Genomic DNA, 15,045 nt, shown 5'->3' with positions numbered 1-15,045 from the left:
TTCAAAATTTAATGTTACAATTTTTATTTGAAAAAAAAAAATTAGGGTCATTAAAGGGGTTGGCTTCTCATTCTTCATCATCCTCCATTTCCTCTCTCTCCTCCCCCCTCTCTCTCAATATCTCTCTCTAGCTTCACTTATAATTGATTAAACGTATTATGGCGTTCGATGCTGGAAAAAAAAACTGTCTAATTACGTTCATCCATTGAAATAGGGCTGAGAGAATTGCAGTTTCAAAAAACAACTAGGGTTTTCGCTTTAATTTCTGGACCTTTCAATTTGATGTCGTGGTCGTAACAATTCTTCGATTGGAGATGAAGGCGGCCAATATCCAGCCACTTCAATCTCTTCCCTACGAGGAAAACAACAATGGAGGATTTAATTGGGAATTTGATTACTACGATGACGGAGGATTTTATGGGGAGTCGGAAGATGGACATGTGGCGTTGGTATATGCTTTGAACGGCCGCCGCCGTCGACGTGGCCAAGGCGTGGTTGCTGCGGCGGTGGCGGCGAGGACTATTTTTCAGGAAATGTTGGGTGTTGTGTATGTGATTTTTGGACCTAAATTTTGGGAGAAGGGGAATTCTTCTGTTGCGAATTTGAGAATTGCGGTGAACGGGGCTACTTCGGGGATACTAAACCTGGAAAGGAAAATAAATGAATAGAATTAATCGAATGTGTTTTTCAATTTGTAAGCAAATGGAAACCTAAGGATGAGAATTTTTGCAGAATCGTGGGTGGGTGGGTGTACGGACACTTTGAAGGGAAGCTTGGGATCGGAGATCAAGGAGACCTTGAATAATACCTTCCCAACGCCGCTACCGTTCACCATCTTTCTTTCAAATCAAGAGAGAGATAAGTTTTTTGTTTTGGTTGATGTTTAACGCACAGGCAATGGTTGCAATCTCAACAAGTAGCGTTGGGGGAGGAGGAGGAGGAATGAGGTTCTATTCTACAGCAGAGATAATTTTTGTCTTTTTTGGTAAGACTGTTGTTTAGGGAGGAGAAGAGGGATGGGATTGATGTTTAACCCACTGGTAGGGTGTGGTGTGCTGAAATTGGGAGTATGGTGGTGGTGGTTTGGCTAGGGAGGGAAGAGGGAGGAAGGGGAAGGGACAATTTTACCCATCAAAAAGGGTCATGTGCCCACCTTTTTCCGTCCAAATGGCATCCAAGTCATGTGGCTCCTTTGCAGAGAAGAAAATGATGGGTCTATGCTAGATATTTTTTCATATGCTAAAAATTATGGGTCTATGCTAGATATTTTTTCATATGCTAAAAATTAACAGTTTCTATATCTCTTATTTTGGTTTAATCTATTTCTATCAGGATGTGCTGTATATCAAAATAAAAAATGATGTTCAGAAGTGAAAACTCAAACTTTGTTGGACAAGCCCAAGTTCGGCTCCCTATCACCCCTAATTATAGCTCTAAACATACTACTAACACCACCTAGATTTGGTCCCGAAGTATGTGTGGTGGGGTCCCTTACAAATAATGGTGTGGTGTGACGGTTTAGCGGATGTGGCAGGGTATCATATGTATATGCACTTTCAAATTCATGTAAAAAAAATTACTTCCGATTGCCCGCTTAAACTTCCTATGCAATGCACGGGTTATTGCTAGTTCGTTTTAATTCAGTGCATGATATGTTTATTAAACAAATTTTCAACTTAAAAAATTTCAATATTTAGTATTTAATTTTTCAACTTTTAATTTCATTTTTATCAAAAGAATTATATGAATGAGTTTAAATTCTTTCCACCAGCATACATTGATTATAGTAATCTAAACTGAACCTTCTAGTACAGCCGCTGAGTAATCTATCTATGCAAAAAATCAGCTTGTTCGGACATCGTTAGGTATATCAAAAATTAAATTTTGGTTTATAAATAAACGGTTATTAACCGTTTAACTTAAGTTATTTGAGTGTCCATTTTATAAACCAAATTTTAATATCGATTTTTCAATAGTCAGTCAAATGGGCTGTTTAATATTAAAATATTTTGTCCACCTCGGTGTACTCCTTCGTAACATACTTTTCATTTCATAATTATAACTCTATATTGAACTGAAAAGTGTGCTACGGAGGAGTACACCGAGGTTTAGAAAAAAACATTTTAATACTACTTGGAGACAGCCTGTTGGATTGATAATAGAAAAATCGTTTAACTATTTATATTGGGAAGGGAAAATTTCACGTAGGCACCTGACCTTTCACACAAATCACATATAAACACCTGACCTTTCTACAAACTCATCAATTCAACACCTAACCTTTCTTAAATTTCATATAAACGCTTGATCTTTCTAAAAACTCATTAATTCAACAACTGCCATCACCCCTTTGTCTAAAACCAAACGGAAAAAAAAGTTAAGAGAAATAAGATGATCAGAGAAAAATTAATTATGAATCTTTAGGATAAAATGATCAAAGAAATAAAATCTTCGCACCGGTTTAAACGGATTGAAAATTAGAGCACGTAATTTTTTAACCATATTTTTAAATATATAAATGATCTATACATGGTTGAAAAATTAACTGCTCAAATTTTCAATCCGTTTAAATCAGTGTAAAGATCTTATTATTCTGATCATTTTATCCTAAAAAATCATAATTAATTTTTGACTCTAAAGCTCTCATTAGTTAGCCCTAAGAGATATTTGATTATACGACTTTATTAAAGCTGACTAACAAGAGCTTTAGAGTCAAAAATTAATTACAATTCTTTAGGATAAAATGATCAGAAAAATAATATCATCATACCAGTTTAAACAGATTGAAAATTGGAGCACTTAATTTTTTAACCATATTTTTTTAATATATAAACGGTCTATACATGGTTGAAAAATTAACTACTCTAATTTTCAATCCGTTTAAACAAGTGAGAAGATCTTATTATTCTGATCATTTTATCCTAAAGAATCATAATTAATTTTTGATTATAAAGCTTTCGGTAGTTAGCCCTAAGAGATATTTGATTATATGACTTTCTTAAAGTTGACTAACAAAAGTTTTAAAGTCAAAAACTAATTATGATTCTTTAGGATAAAATGATCAAAAAAATAAGATCTTAGCATTGGTTCAAACGAATAAAAAATTGGAACACTTAACTTTTTTTCCGTTTGATTTTAGACGGAAGGGTGACGGCAGGTGTTGAATTGATAAGTTTTTAGAAAACTCAGATGTTTATATGAAATTTAAGAAAGGTCAGGTGCTAAATTGATGAGTTTTTAAAAAGTTTAGGTGTTTATATGAAATTTAAGAAAAGTTAGGTGTTTATATGTGATTTATGTAAAAGGTCAGGAGCCTAAGTGAAATTTTTCCTATTGGGAAATGATTTTGCCACACCATTTTTTGATAATGCAACACCCTGCAAGTGTATTTTTTGGTGCAAAAATACACAGGGTGTGGCAATATAAAAAAAGGTGTAAAAAATACACTTGTAAAATGTGGCAATATCAAAAAATAGTGTGGCAAAATTACTATCCTTTATATTCACATGAATATCCAATCAAACTTAATTTGGACGAGGATATATTGCTCTGCAAATTACTGCAGTAAACCCAAGGGTAGGTATACAATGGACCTTCGGTTTCCACCTAAAAGTGGACAAAATTTAAACCCTACACGAATATGTGGCGAGGGGGCATGTTGCGGCGGTACCCAGGACACTGAATAATTTTTCCACAACCAGCCCTTGCCAAACTTTTATCCAGTGTTCGTCGTGCAGGTTAATCAAGTGTGATTCTCTCTCTCTCTCTTTAGACGACCCGACCCACCTGCAGACTCGGACACCACCAACACTTTTACTCCTCGTAACCCCAGATACACCAATCTAAAGTTCCCTCACCACTCCCCCGTGGATTTTCGATCTCCAAGGTCAGACCTTTCTTCAAATATGTTAATCTCTCTGAATCGCCCCATATTAGGGTTTTTTTGTTTGACTTTGCATGTTTGATTTCTTCGTTTCAATTTCCATGCGGCTCTTGCTGCTGTTGTGGTCCGTTGATATACATGTAATGTATCTGTATTGACACCTATCTATGGGTGTGATTGTGTATTCAACGGTATGTGACATTGCTGGAGTTGCATTCAAGTGATTTTAAAGTTAGAGATTTTGAGTGACCCAAATTGGAATTGTTTCATCTGAATTCCTTTTTCATAGTAGTTTTTTTAAATGTGTCAATTTACTTTGTACTTCTTTTTTTGTTGCAATTTTGATCTATATTCCACCTTAAAAGTAAAAAAGTATTGTGCCAAAGTTAAAAATGGTTTAGTGAAGACAAAAAATTTTGAGAAAATTGGCTTTGTTAGTGGAAATTTTCCCTAGTTTTGACCATACATTGTCTTTTATTTGCTAAATCAAAAGGATGGGAAGGGGCAACCATCGCAGCAACCCCCTTGGGCATTACCACAAGGGTTTCCATCAGCTGTGGAATGTCTGATTTGAGCCATAGCTACTGCCTGAGGAGGCGAGCCTGTCACCACTATCCCACCAAAGTGCTAGAGCGGACTAAGGCTCCACACAGCATCTGGTTCACATGAGTCACATGACTACTACCCGCAAGTGGGTTTCGGACCTTCGTCACACTTATAGTGACGTTCTTCACTTATAAGTGGAGCTTCAGAATGATACACCCATGTCAAGAATTAATAGCCTTGTCCTTGATTTATTTTGGTGTTTTTTTTACACCACCTTACTGTACGTGTTGCTACTTTCCATGATACTTGATTGAAGGGAATAATTTTCAATATCAAGAAAAAGTAAGTTTTTTCTTAATTGGTTAGGACATGGCCGGGAAGAGAGTTATAGCTATATGTCAGTCAGGCGGTGAATTTGAGACCGATGAAGATGGCTCATTGTCGTATAGAGGTGGGGTTGCTCATGCTATGGACATTGACGACCAGATGAAATACAGTGATTTCAAGACGGAAATAGAAGAGATGTTTAACAGTGATCTTAGTACCATGTCTATCAAGTATTTCATCCCAGGAAACAAAAAGACACTTATCACAATCTCCAACGCCAAGGACCTCAAACGCATGATCAAATTCCATGGTGACTCCAACACCGCAGATATATATATCATTCCGGAAGAGGTAGTTCCTCCCCCTGTCTCAATCCCACCTGCTGACAGGTAGTCCTCCTGCTGTCTTAACCTTTTTCTTTTTCTTTTTTGTGCGTATTGATGAGAACATTTTTTTTTTTTTTTTGTTGAGCCTTAAATAAGAAGTTGTTCCTTTTTGTCGAGTCTTTTAAACATATATTTTTTCTTGAGGGAGTTCGAAAAGTAAATTGAGGGAATGAAAAAAGTAGATTAATCAAACTCGGAATTTAGGGGCCCAGTGGTATGTTGTTTGCGTTGGAATCTTAACTGTTATCAACTACACAAGGAAATATATGTAAACTGGGCTCTTTTCATAAGCTTAAGAAATGATGGGGCCTAAAGCAAGTTCCTCACTTGCTTTACCCTAAAGCCATACTTGACATTTGACATTGCAGGTCAACGCAGAGTACTTTGCCTGAAGCAATGGTTCCAGTTGATGACCCTCTTAATGTTGCTGGTGATATCGTAGATGACACACCCCATCTAGATGATACTATGCAAGTTGATGTCCCTATTGACATTCCCGTTTATATACCTACGCCCTTTCCTTCTGTTGGTTCCAATGATGAGAATCATATTAAAGCTGCGCAAGAGTGGGAGAACACTATTACTGGTGTTGGCCAAAGATTTAATAGTGTTCATGATTTTCGTGAGGCCCTGCGTAAATATTCTGTTGCACATCAGTTTGCTTTGGTGTACAAGAAGAATGAAAGTGAGCGTGTGACTGTCAAATGCAAAGCAGAAGGATGCCCGTGGAGAATTCATGCATCGAGGTTGGCAACCACCCAATTATTTTGTGTTAAGAAATTGAATCCCACACATACATGCGAAGGGGCTACACTGACAACGGGGCATCAGGCGACTAGAAATTATGTTGCTGATATCATCAAGGAGAAACTGAAAGTCAACCCCGATTACCATCCAAAGGATATAGTCAATGACATTAAACAGGAACATGGAATTGAACTGAAGTACTATCAGGCCTGGCGCTGGAAAGAGATTGCAAAAGAGCGGCTTCAGGGTTCATATAAGAAGGCATACAAGCAGTTACCGTCTTACTGTGAGAGGATAATGGAGACAAATCCTGGTAGTTTTGCTACTTTTACCACTAAGGAAGACTCAAGCTTTCATCGCCTATTTGTATCGTTTCATGCGTCTTTGTATGGCTTTGAACACGGTTGTCGCCCTCTGCTTTTCCTTGATAGCACACCCTTAAAGTCAAAATACCAAGGCACATTGTTGGCAGCAACAGCTGCTGATGGTGATGATGGGTTTTTTCCTGTAGCTTTTTCCATTGTCGACGCTGAAACTGATGATAACTGGCATTGGTTTTTGGTACAACTTAAGTCTGCATTTTCAACAGCTCAAAGCTTAACATTTGTGGCAGATAGAGAGAAAGGACTAAAGGAATCAATCGCGGATGTATTTCACGACGCGGATGTGCACCATGGATACTGCATACGCTATCTTTCGGAACAACTTACTAGAGACTTAAAAGGGCAATTTTCTCATGAAGTGAAGCGTCTTATGGTTGAGAATTTTTTCGCAGCTGCGTATGCACCTAGGCCTGTTGGGTTCCAGAGGTGTGTGGAGAGCATCAAGGCTCTCTCGGTAGATGCTTATAATTGGGTTATGCAAAGTGAGCCTGTGCAATGGGCAAATGCGTTTTTCCAGGGTGCGAGATATAATCACATGACATCAAATTTTGGAGAGCTATTCTACAGTTGGGCATCAGAAGCACATGATTTACCCATTACCTTGATGGTTGATGCAATAAGAGGTAAAGTTATGGAGTTGATTCATAAACGACGAGAAGAATCTAACCACTGGCTGTCTAAGCTAACTCCATCCATGGAGGAAAGACTAGAAAAGGAAAGCCAAAGAGCTAGTTCCCTTAGAGTTTCAATATCAGCTGGTAACAGATTTGAGGTTCATGGTGATTCAAGTGAAGTTGTGGATCTTGATAAATGGGACTGTAGTTGCAAAGGGTGGCAGCTTACTGGGTTGCCATGCTGCCATGCGATTGCTATCATCAATTGTGTTGATCGCAGCCCTTATGATTATTGTTCTAGATTTTTCACAAGTGATAGCTACAGGTTAACATATTCTGAGTTGATTAATCCTGTTCCAGTTGTAGATAGGTATGTGCCGAGGGAATCTTCTAAGAGTGCAGTAACTGTAACCCCTCCTTCCACTCGTCGTCCACCAGGGCGACCTCCTGCTAAGCCGTTTGGGTCACAAGACGTGGTCAAACGTAAACGTCAACCAAAATGCAGCAGATGCAAGGGTCTTGGGCACAAAAAGTCAACGTGTAAAGAGTTTCTGTTGGAGTGCTGAGCTATGTAAGTATAACTCTAATAAGATGTTTTCTTTTATGACTTTTTTATTCAGTTTGGTGACCTTTGTTGATGCATATGTTTCAGGTTTGTAGCGTATTAGGAAGATGGCATAGTTGCATGGTAATTTTGATCTGTGTGTCTACAGTATTGGCTGGTTTATTGTGTATTGCATGGGTTTATATACTATTTGTGTCTGTGTGATTCGGTTGATGTATTGGTTGCCTGACATATATGCTGCTGATTTTTGGGAAACATATCCGTATATTTACATTCTCTTCTGGTTTAGATTTGGCACCATATAAGATGTCAATGCACTCGCAATGCATGTCATCATGTTGTGCATCATGATCTCATGTTTATGTTCAACCCAAGACAATGTGGCATTGCGCACATGAGTCACATGACTGACTCTGCAACTATCATCTCAAATTTACTATCTCAAGATACTTTCTTGGCTGGGTCAATCAAGGAATAGTCAAAGGTTGTAGGCTTGTAGTCTTTAGCATACATCTCCAACTTCAAGTTTAGGGACTCTATCCAGGTCAACCAATATAAGATCTTCTTGCAATTAGTGCAGCGCTTGTGGTGGGAGAACTTGTCCAATAGCTTGTGTATGATTAGAGGGTAATGTCCAGGATTGTAAATCGCACAATCAGGATAGGTATCCCGGTGATATAGCAATTTATCGGGTGGTATTGGATCTAAGTGAAGGCATCGGAATCCAAAACTTCGTCCAGTAACCACTGGTACAGTATGTAACAGCTGATATTGTGACACTGATAAGGACACAATTTTGCTTCACCAAATAGATGTGGACGGAAGAATGGTTGTTGCCCCACCTAAATTTTTGAAGAAATCCTTTTGTCAATGCTTGTCAAGTTTGCCGAATTCTTTACTACAAAAGAAATGGATCCTGTATTTTTGAAGTTCTTAAAAGCTGATATTGTAACACTGATAAGGACACAATTTTGCTTCACCAAATAGATGTGGATGGAAGAATGGTTATGACCCCACCTAAATTTTTAAAGAAATCCTTTTGTCAATGCTTGTCAAGTTTGCCGAATTCTTTACTACAAAAGAAATGGATCCTGTATTTTGAAGTTCTTAAAAAAAAAGTTCTCAGGAGTTGTTTAAAAGTTAAGAAGCTTCACTCATGTCAAGGTTGATTGGACGTTGCTCCAGGATTAAAACCGTCAAGCTTGCTTTAGACAAGTGTTCACTTGGAAATGGCTTCTCGTAACCGGAGGGCTGTAGGCTACGAGAATGACCTTGGATACAGGCCACATATACAGTTCAAAACATAAAACATGTGTCTGCTTGTCAACTAGTGGGGCTCTAAAATTGGCGAGTACGTAAATGGAGTTTAGACCTACGATACTGGTATTACCATTTAACAATATTTTGGCCACCACGCGGCCGTATTACTGATGCCGATAAGCATCCCGATACCACAATTCTGAACCCTGTTGACCAGCGAATGGGCTTGATTGACTGGTGTAGATTTCTGGACTCGGAAGACTTCAGAAAGTCTTGTTGAAGCCTATAGCAGGGGTGTAAACGAGCCGAGCCGAACCGAATATTGGCATGTTCGAGCTCGGCTCGATCAAAATTCGTTTGGCTCGAGCTCGGCTCGAGTTCGAATCGAGCCGGAAAAGCTTGGCTCGAGCTCGGCTCGACAAGCATGTACAAAGCTCAAGCTCGGCTCGTTAGTATTCGGTCTAGAATAAACGAGCCGGCTCGGCTCGAATTCGTCAACTCTTCAGCCTTAATATTGAAAATTTGGCTAAACAAGCTAAGTCGAACCGAATATTGGCATATTCGAGCTGAGCCGAGCCTATATATTTCGAGCCAAGACGAACCTATTCACGAACCTATATTGGCATGTTCGAGCCGAGCCTATATATTTCGAGTCAAGACGAACCTGTTCGCAAACCTGTTCGAGCCGAGCCCTGCTAGGTTCAAGCTCGGTTCGTTTATCAAACGAGCCGCAAAATCGAGCTCGAGCTCGCCCATTTATCCTTCGAACCAAGCCAAACCGAGCCCTTACCGAGCCGAACTCGCGAGCTGCTCAGCTCATTTACAGCCCTAGCCTATAGTAACTTAGTCTTGCATATTCTTTTGAAGAGGCAAAGAATGGGGACCGTTGGCCCAAGGTGGTTGTCCTGCCTTAACCTTGGTCGACCAATTGTAGCTAGTTATGCTATGCAGGCCAGGATGTTTGGCTAGTTCAACCAACCGTTTGTCGAGTCACAAGCCTCCAGACAAGAATGTTTGGCTAGTTGACCAATTGTAAGTATGGCTCTGGTCGACCAACCAGCTTTGTGGTCAACCAACCTGATCAAATTCAAAAAACATAAGCCGTCAACCAGTTGCATGTGGAAGATGCCTCCTAGCTCAGTTGGTAGAGTAGATAATAGGCTCTTCATTTGGTGAGGGTTCGAACTCCACCCCCCACTCCCTTTTCCCTAGGATAATATAGATTAGGATTTTCTTGGATAAGAAAAGCAGTTGTTAAACGCAAAGCTTGGGCATGCATTGATGCACGCATTAGGGCGAGCCAGGCCCAAAAGGCACTGATGTGTGCGCATCAAGTCTCAATGCCTAATCTGCTGATGCATGCGTATCAGAAGAGTTTGGAAACATACGCATATTGGATCGTTCTCAAAGGGTGTGCTGCAAGAGACGGCTAATCACTATCAACTGCCAATTGTTTTCAGGCCCCCCCCCCCCCCCCCCCCCCCCCCCCCGTCCCCAAGATTTCCTACATCTTGTTCTCAAAGGGTGTGCAAACTCAAAATACCTCGCCTTCTTTTTTTGAACAAAATACCTCGCCTTAACCCCTTGGTGCCTTCACCTCGCCTTGCGCATTAGGCTTGAAAACTTTGGCCTCAATGACGAGGGATGTGCTTAAAATTTTAAATTTGTTAGTATATTTCATTTATTTTCACAGGTAAAATAATGGTTACCAATTGCTTGGGGCATTCATGCATAATATAAGAGTGGAACAGGAGTTCCATGCGTTATTCATCGCTAATTTGAGTTATAAAATTTGCTTGCTAGGTGAATGTCCAACTAAATGTGTCGGATACGGATTCCATACCTTTATCCAACTAGCGGGTGTCCGACATGGGTATTTTAGTCATCTAGAAGGATCCACCTAACATAGGTTTGGGCAAGGCTATACATACCCTTGGGCTTGTTTAAGGCCAAGGTTGATGTGTTTTGAGCAGTTGGGTGCTAGCTTGCTAGGACACTTCCTACACTCGTTTGTTTCCCTTCCATGAGTGGTTGCTCATGTTTGGGTTTGTGAAAGGGAGCACAGTGACCACCACTAAAGGGCGAAGCTTTATCTCTTCTCTAATGGTTTGCTAGAATTCATTCTGAGGTAAAACTTCTACACATCATGTGAAGTTTGAGCTATACAAATTGTTCATCCACACGTGTTTGGATGCTAATGGGAGCAGTCCTCGTTTGGGGCCTAGGTAGTGTTTGGCAGTTGTTGGTTTTGAGTTGGCGATGAAAACCATGTTTATTTGTTAGAGTTTGTATATGTCATGGACGAAAGGTTTGGAAAGGTTTTGTGTTAACCTAGTGAAAAGCCCTTGTTGATTCAGTGGATTAGAAATCACTTGATGGATGTTGGTAGTGGACAGAGGCAAGTTGCTGGACCACTGTAATAATCATTTACATCTTGCCTTCGCTTTCATGCCATTGGTTTCTGATTTAATAGCTAATTGAGTTCCCCCAGCTCTTAGGAGTTAGGACCCCAAGACCTTCCATCCAAGAACCACAGACCCTTGAAGGACAGAGGTTGAACTCTGAGACCCACCTCAAAGGACAGATCATAACAGATGTTGAACAAATTCAGGAAAAGTTTATGGAGAAAACCATAGAGAGGAACCTGCAAGAAAGCGCAGCGGAGGCCATGGAAACTGTCGAAAAAACCCCTAGGGTTTTTCACCGTAGAAATTGAGGAGGCTCTTGACATCTGAGAATCCTGCTAGCTCTATCAGTGTTATCGAAGGGCGGAAAAAAGCTCAGCATGTGAGACATCTTTAATTCAAGAATTATGCGAGTTTTTGCTCCTCGAAAACAGTGAGGTCTGTTTTTGGGTGGAAACCTGATGTAGCCACCTACCTATACGTAAAAGCACTGTCGATATACTTCTTAACTTGTGCCAAGTTTCACTTGATGGTCGTTTTAGCTTTCCATCATAGTCCTATGACTTTTTGAGTGTATTTTCGTCATACGGATGTTCGGCCTTCTGCAATTCCAGCAAATATAGGAGGGGAAGTAGGTTTTTGCCTTTTGGGGCATCTATGATGCCATCAGAGTGGAGCCTTTCTGCTATTGTTGAAGTCTCCTCTTCTTTAACCCACATCTTGTTGGATACATAATCTCTATCTTCAGGAAAAAGTGTTAGTAGTCAAGTTGGTTGGACGATTTAGTCTTTCATGTTTTTGACTATCCATCTTTTGTTTGTTGTGTTAATGCTTAAACTCTCTATTCCATTCAAGTTTCACAAAAAAAATAAAAAATAAAAAATCTATTGCATTTCTTTTTTATCAACACTATGCTCTCTTTATGCCACCGGGAAAAATAAGGTTCTATTTGTTGTGCTTCCATGTACTCATCTGACAAAAATGGGGCTTTTGTATTGTCTCTCTTTGCCTAGGTGATAGCTCACTGCTTTTGTCTCTTGAACTTGCTTCGGCATTGCCTTATTCAATCCCTTTGCTTTTCTCTTACCAGGTTCAATCAATGGACCAGTGGCACTGCCCGTACTCTTTGAAAGCTCTTTGAGAAGGGGTCGAGATGTCTTTTGCCTGTTTATAGTTCTTCTAATCGATTGTTTTGCTATCTATAGTTCTTCGTGGAGCGACGAAATTCCTGTAATTGTTGTTAGCGATTGTACAAGTAGTACCCTCTAAGGATTGTCTTGCAGCTCTCATCTTTGTTGCTTTTTCTTGATAACGTACTCCTATTAGCCTGAGTTTGAGCTTTTTGGTTCTGTGGTTTTACAGTAATGCTACATACACACAACATTTGCATAGATTTAACCACCCCCTCTCACATACATATGGGCCCTACATGATGGGACCTATATATATGTTATGTGAGAGAGGTGTGGTTGGATCTGTGTAAATGTGGTGTGTACCAATCATTTCCGGTGGTTTTATGGTGCAGTTTAAAGTGGGTCATGTCGGCACCTGCAACCAAGGTTATGTCTGGACTGGGTGTCAGTCGTCTTGAGCCTCAATGGAGCCAACACATCTTGAGCACGAAAGAGTATATGCATGAGCAATGGGACAACAGCACAGTAAGCCAGTAGGAGAATTTCAAAAGCTACCCAAATCAAGCTTTGAAATTTTGAGAATTTCTTTCATTTTTCAAGTTCTCATAAACTGTAAATTCTAGTATTCAGTTATACAAAAATTTTGACAAACATTTTAAACTAGTTTTTAGAAGCTAGAATCTAAAATATGTCCAAATAATTTTTCGCAAACTACTACAACCATTCAAATAATCATGTTAATCGAATATCATTTTCAAAATATACATTAGTCCCCTTTCTATTAAGGGATTCCTCATTTTGTTAAAATGTGGACTTTCTATTTTTGAGTCATATTATGATGATCAAAATCGTTCAACTTATTTATAACATGTTTTTAAGGATACCTGCGAAAAATCAACTCAAAATATGACCAGAAAGTGTTTGTTGATCCAAACAGTTTTCCATAAAGCTTAACAAAAAACCTATTATATATAAAAAGTGTTTGGATTAAGCACTTTCCAGTTATATTTTAAGCAAATACACACACAAAAAAGTTTAACGGTTTGGATCATCAAAATATGATCTGGAAGGCTCCAAACTATGAGTTCTACATTTAAGGTCCACATTTTAAGGTCCTTATTAGAAACTTATTATATAGAGTGTTGCTATATGTACCGAAAATGGGGGAGGGATTTCGTACCGACGGCCGCCGGTGGGCCGTCTCCGGCCACTGGACGGCCGATCCGAGCCGTCCAAAAATTCTAAAAAAAAAAACCGAAGGGCCCTATGCAGGAATCAACGGCATTCGAGGTGTGTAGGGTGCTTGATCGGACATGAAAAGGGGTGCTCCGATCAAGTACCCTACACACCTCGAATGCCGTTGATTCCCGCGTAGGGCCCCTCGGTTTTTTTTTTTAGAATTTTTGGACGGCTCGGATCGGCTGTCCGGTAGCGGGAGACGGCCCACCGGCGGCCGGCGGTATGAAATCCCTTCCCCATTTTCGGTACCTCTATCATTTCTGTATTATATATAACCCAAAACGGACACTTCAACCTTTGTTCGCTCGCCGGGGTTGCATGAGGGAGGTGATTAGTCGCCGGCGTTTAGGGCTTTAATTGCTCATGGAGAACTGAACACAGAGAGAGAGAGAGAGAGGTATGATGGGGTTGAGGGAGATAGCATGTGGGTTGAGATGAGAGGATTGTACTTGTGTTGTGGGATCTAATCTCAGCCGTCCAAAGCAAGGGCTGAGATTGAGTGTCAATTATTGTGTTATTTGTTTTGTGAGCGGAATGCCTCCGTATATATCAATCGATACCCGATGAACAACATAGGGTAAGACTAATGTTTTCCACGAGCTCTGCAAGTGAACGGTTTCGATCATTAACATATGACCACTAAGAACCCACAAATGGTAAGAGGGTGATCTTATTCCTACCATAATTATTGGAGTATTTTTTTTGGTTTGACGGTTAGGAGTGTTCTCGCAAGCTTACGTGCATCTCAATTAATTTCCTTCCCAATCTGATCAAAGCCAAACCATCTATGCCGGAACCAAGAAATTCACACAAAAAAATTACTTTCTTGCATTGTTAACCCATATAAAAGGCGAACAATATATCTATGGAACTGATTTTTTTTTCCAATATTGTGTACCTAATTGAAGAAATTAACGAAGAATTAGCAAATTAATAATTAAAAGCATTCTACGTCTCTCCACAAACTCATTCTACGTCTCTCCACAAACTCAAATCACAAACCTCTTTCTTGGAAGCAGGGGGACGATCAGATGTGTTAAAAGTGGGACTGATTTTCATATAAAGTAGTAGTAGTAGTAGTAGTAATTTTTTGGGAGAATTTTACATAAGTCCACTATAGCAGTTTCTAAACTCATCTAGTCTACTTCTAAGTTTCATAACCCCTTTAGTCCACTAGCCTATTATTAGGGATTAAATGAACCCGGCAAGACCAATATACCCCTAATTTTAAAAAATATTTTGCCCCGTCTCATCCATTCCAAAATTATCCCATTTCAAAAAATTACAAAACCCCTCCCCTTCCCCGCCCCCCCCCCCATTTTCATCCGTTTCATCCATTTTCAGAAGAAAAGCCCAGTTCCCAAACCTAGACAAAAGAGTTCGTCTTCAACCACTCGATCGTCGTCGCCATCCTCGAGCACTCAAATACCAGTGTCGTCTCTGTCGCCCTCGTCAAGCCCACGATTGCCATCGTCACTCCAACATCGAGATCTACCGACGAAAAGCAGAGATCAACCCACATCCCAGACTTTCTTCGTCGTCGATCGTCGACCTAGC

General features: G+C 39.9%; 1 protein-coding gene across 4 annotated transcripts; it reads left to right on the top strand.

Moving 5' to 3' along the window:
* Positions 1-3,727: 3,727 nt before the first annotated feature.
* On the top strand, positions 3,728-12,465 carry LOC131325892 (uncharacterized). 4 transcript variants are annotated; one of them, XM_058358370.1, is made up of 5 exons: positions 3,730-3,886; positions 4,796-5,145; positions 5,511-7,457; positions 7,539-7,574; positions 12,207-12,465. In XM_058358370.1, exons 2-3 carry the CDS (start codon positions 4,799-4,801, stop codon positions 7,450-7,452), a joined length of 2,289 nt encoding a protein of 762 aa, XP_058214353.1. In that variant the 5' UTR covers positions 3,730-3,886; positions 4,796-4,798; the 3' UTR covers positions 7,453-7,457; positions 7,539-7,574; positions 12,207-12,465. The 4 variants fall into 4 exon arrangements, with proteins under 4 accessions (XP_058214352.1, XP_058214353.1, XP_058214355.1 ...); XM_058358372.1 differs by having other exon boundaries at positions 5,511-7,461; XM_058358369.1 differs by lacking the exon at positions 7,539-7,574 and having other exon boundaries at positions 3,728-3,886.
* The last annotated feature ends 2,580 nt before the right edge of the window (positions 12,466-15,045 follow it).

The sequence above is a fragment of the Rhododendron vialii genome, chromosome 5a (assembly GCF_030253575.1).
Source record: "Rhododendron vialii isolate Sample 1 chromosome 5a, ASM3025357v1".
Classification (NCBI taxonomy): domain Eukaryota; kingdom Viridiplantae; phylum Streptophyta; class Magnoliopsida; order Ericales; family Ericaceae; genus Rhododendron; species Rhododendron vialii.
This window is presented reverse-complemented; position numbering and strand designations above follow the sequence as displayed.

Bases quoted from the DNA above. Each gene is read 5' to 3' on its own strand.
- LOC131325892 (XM_058358369.1), top strand. From the start codon at position 4,799: ATGGCCGGGAAGAGAGTTATAGCTATATGTCAGTCAGGCGGTGAATTT. The intron at 5,146-5,510 runs GTAGTCCTCCTG...TTGACATTGCAG, and splicing joins TCAATCCCACCTGCTGACAG to GTCAACGCAGAGTACTTTGC.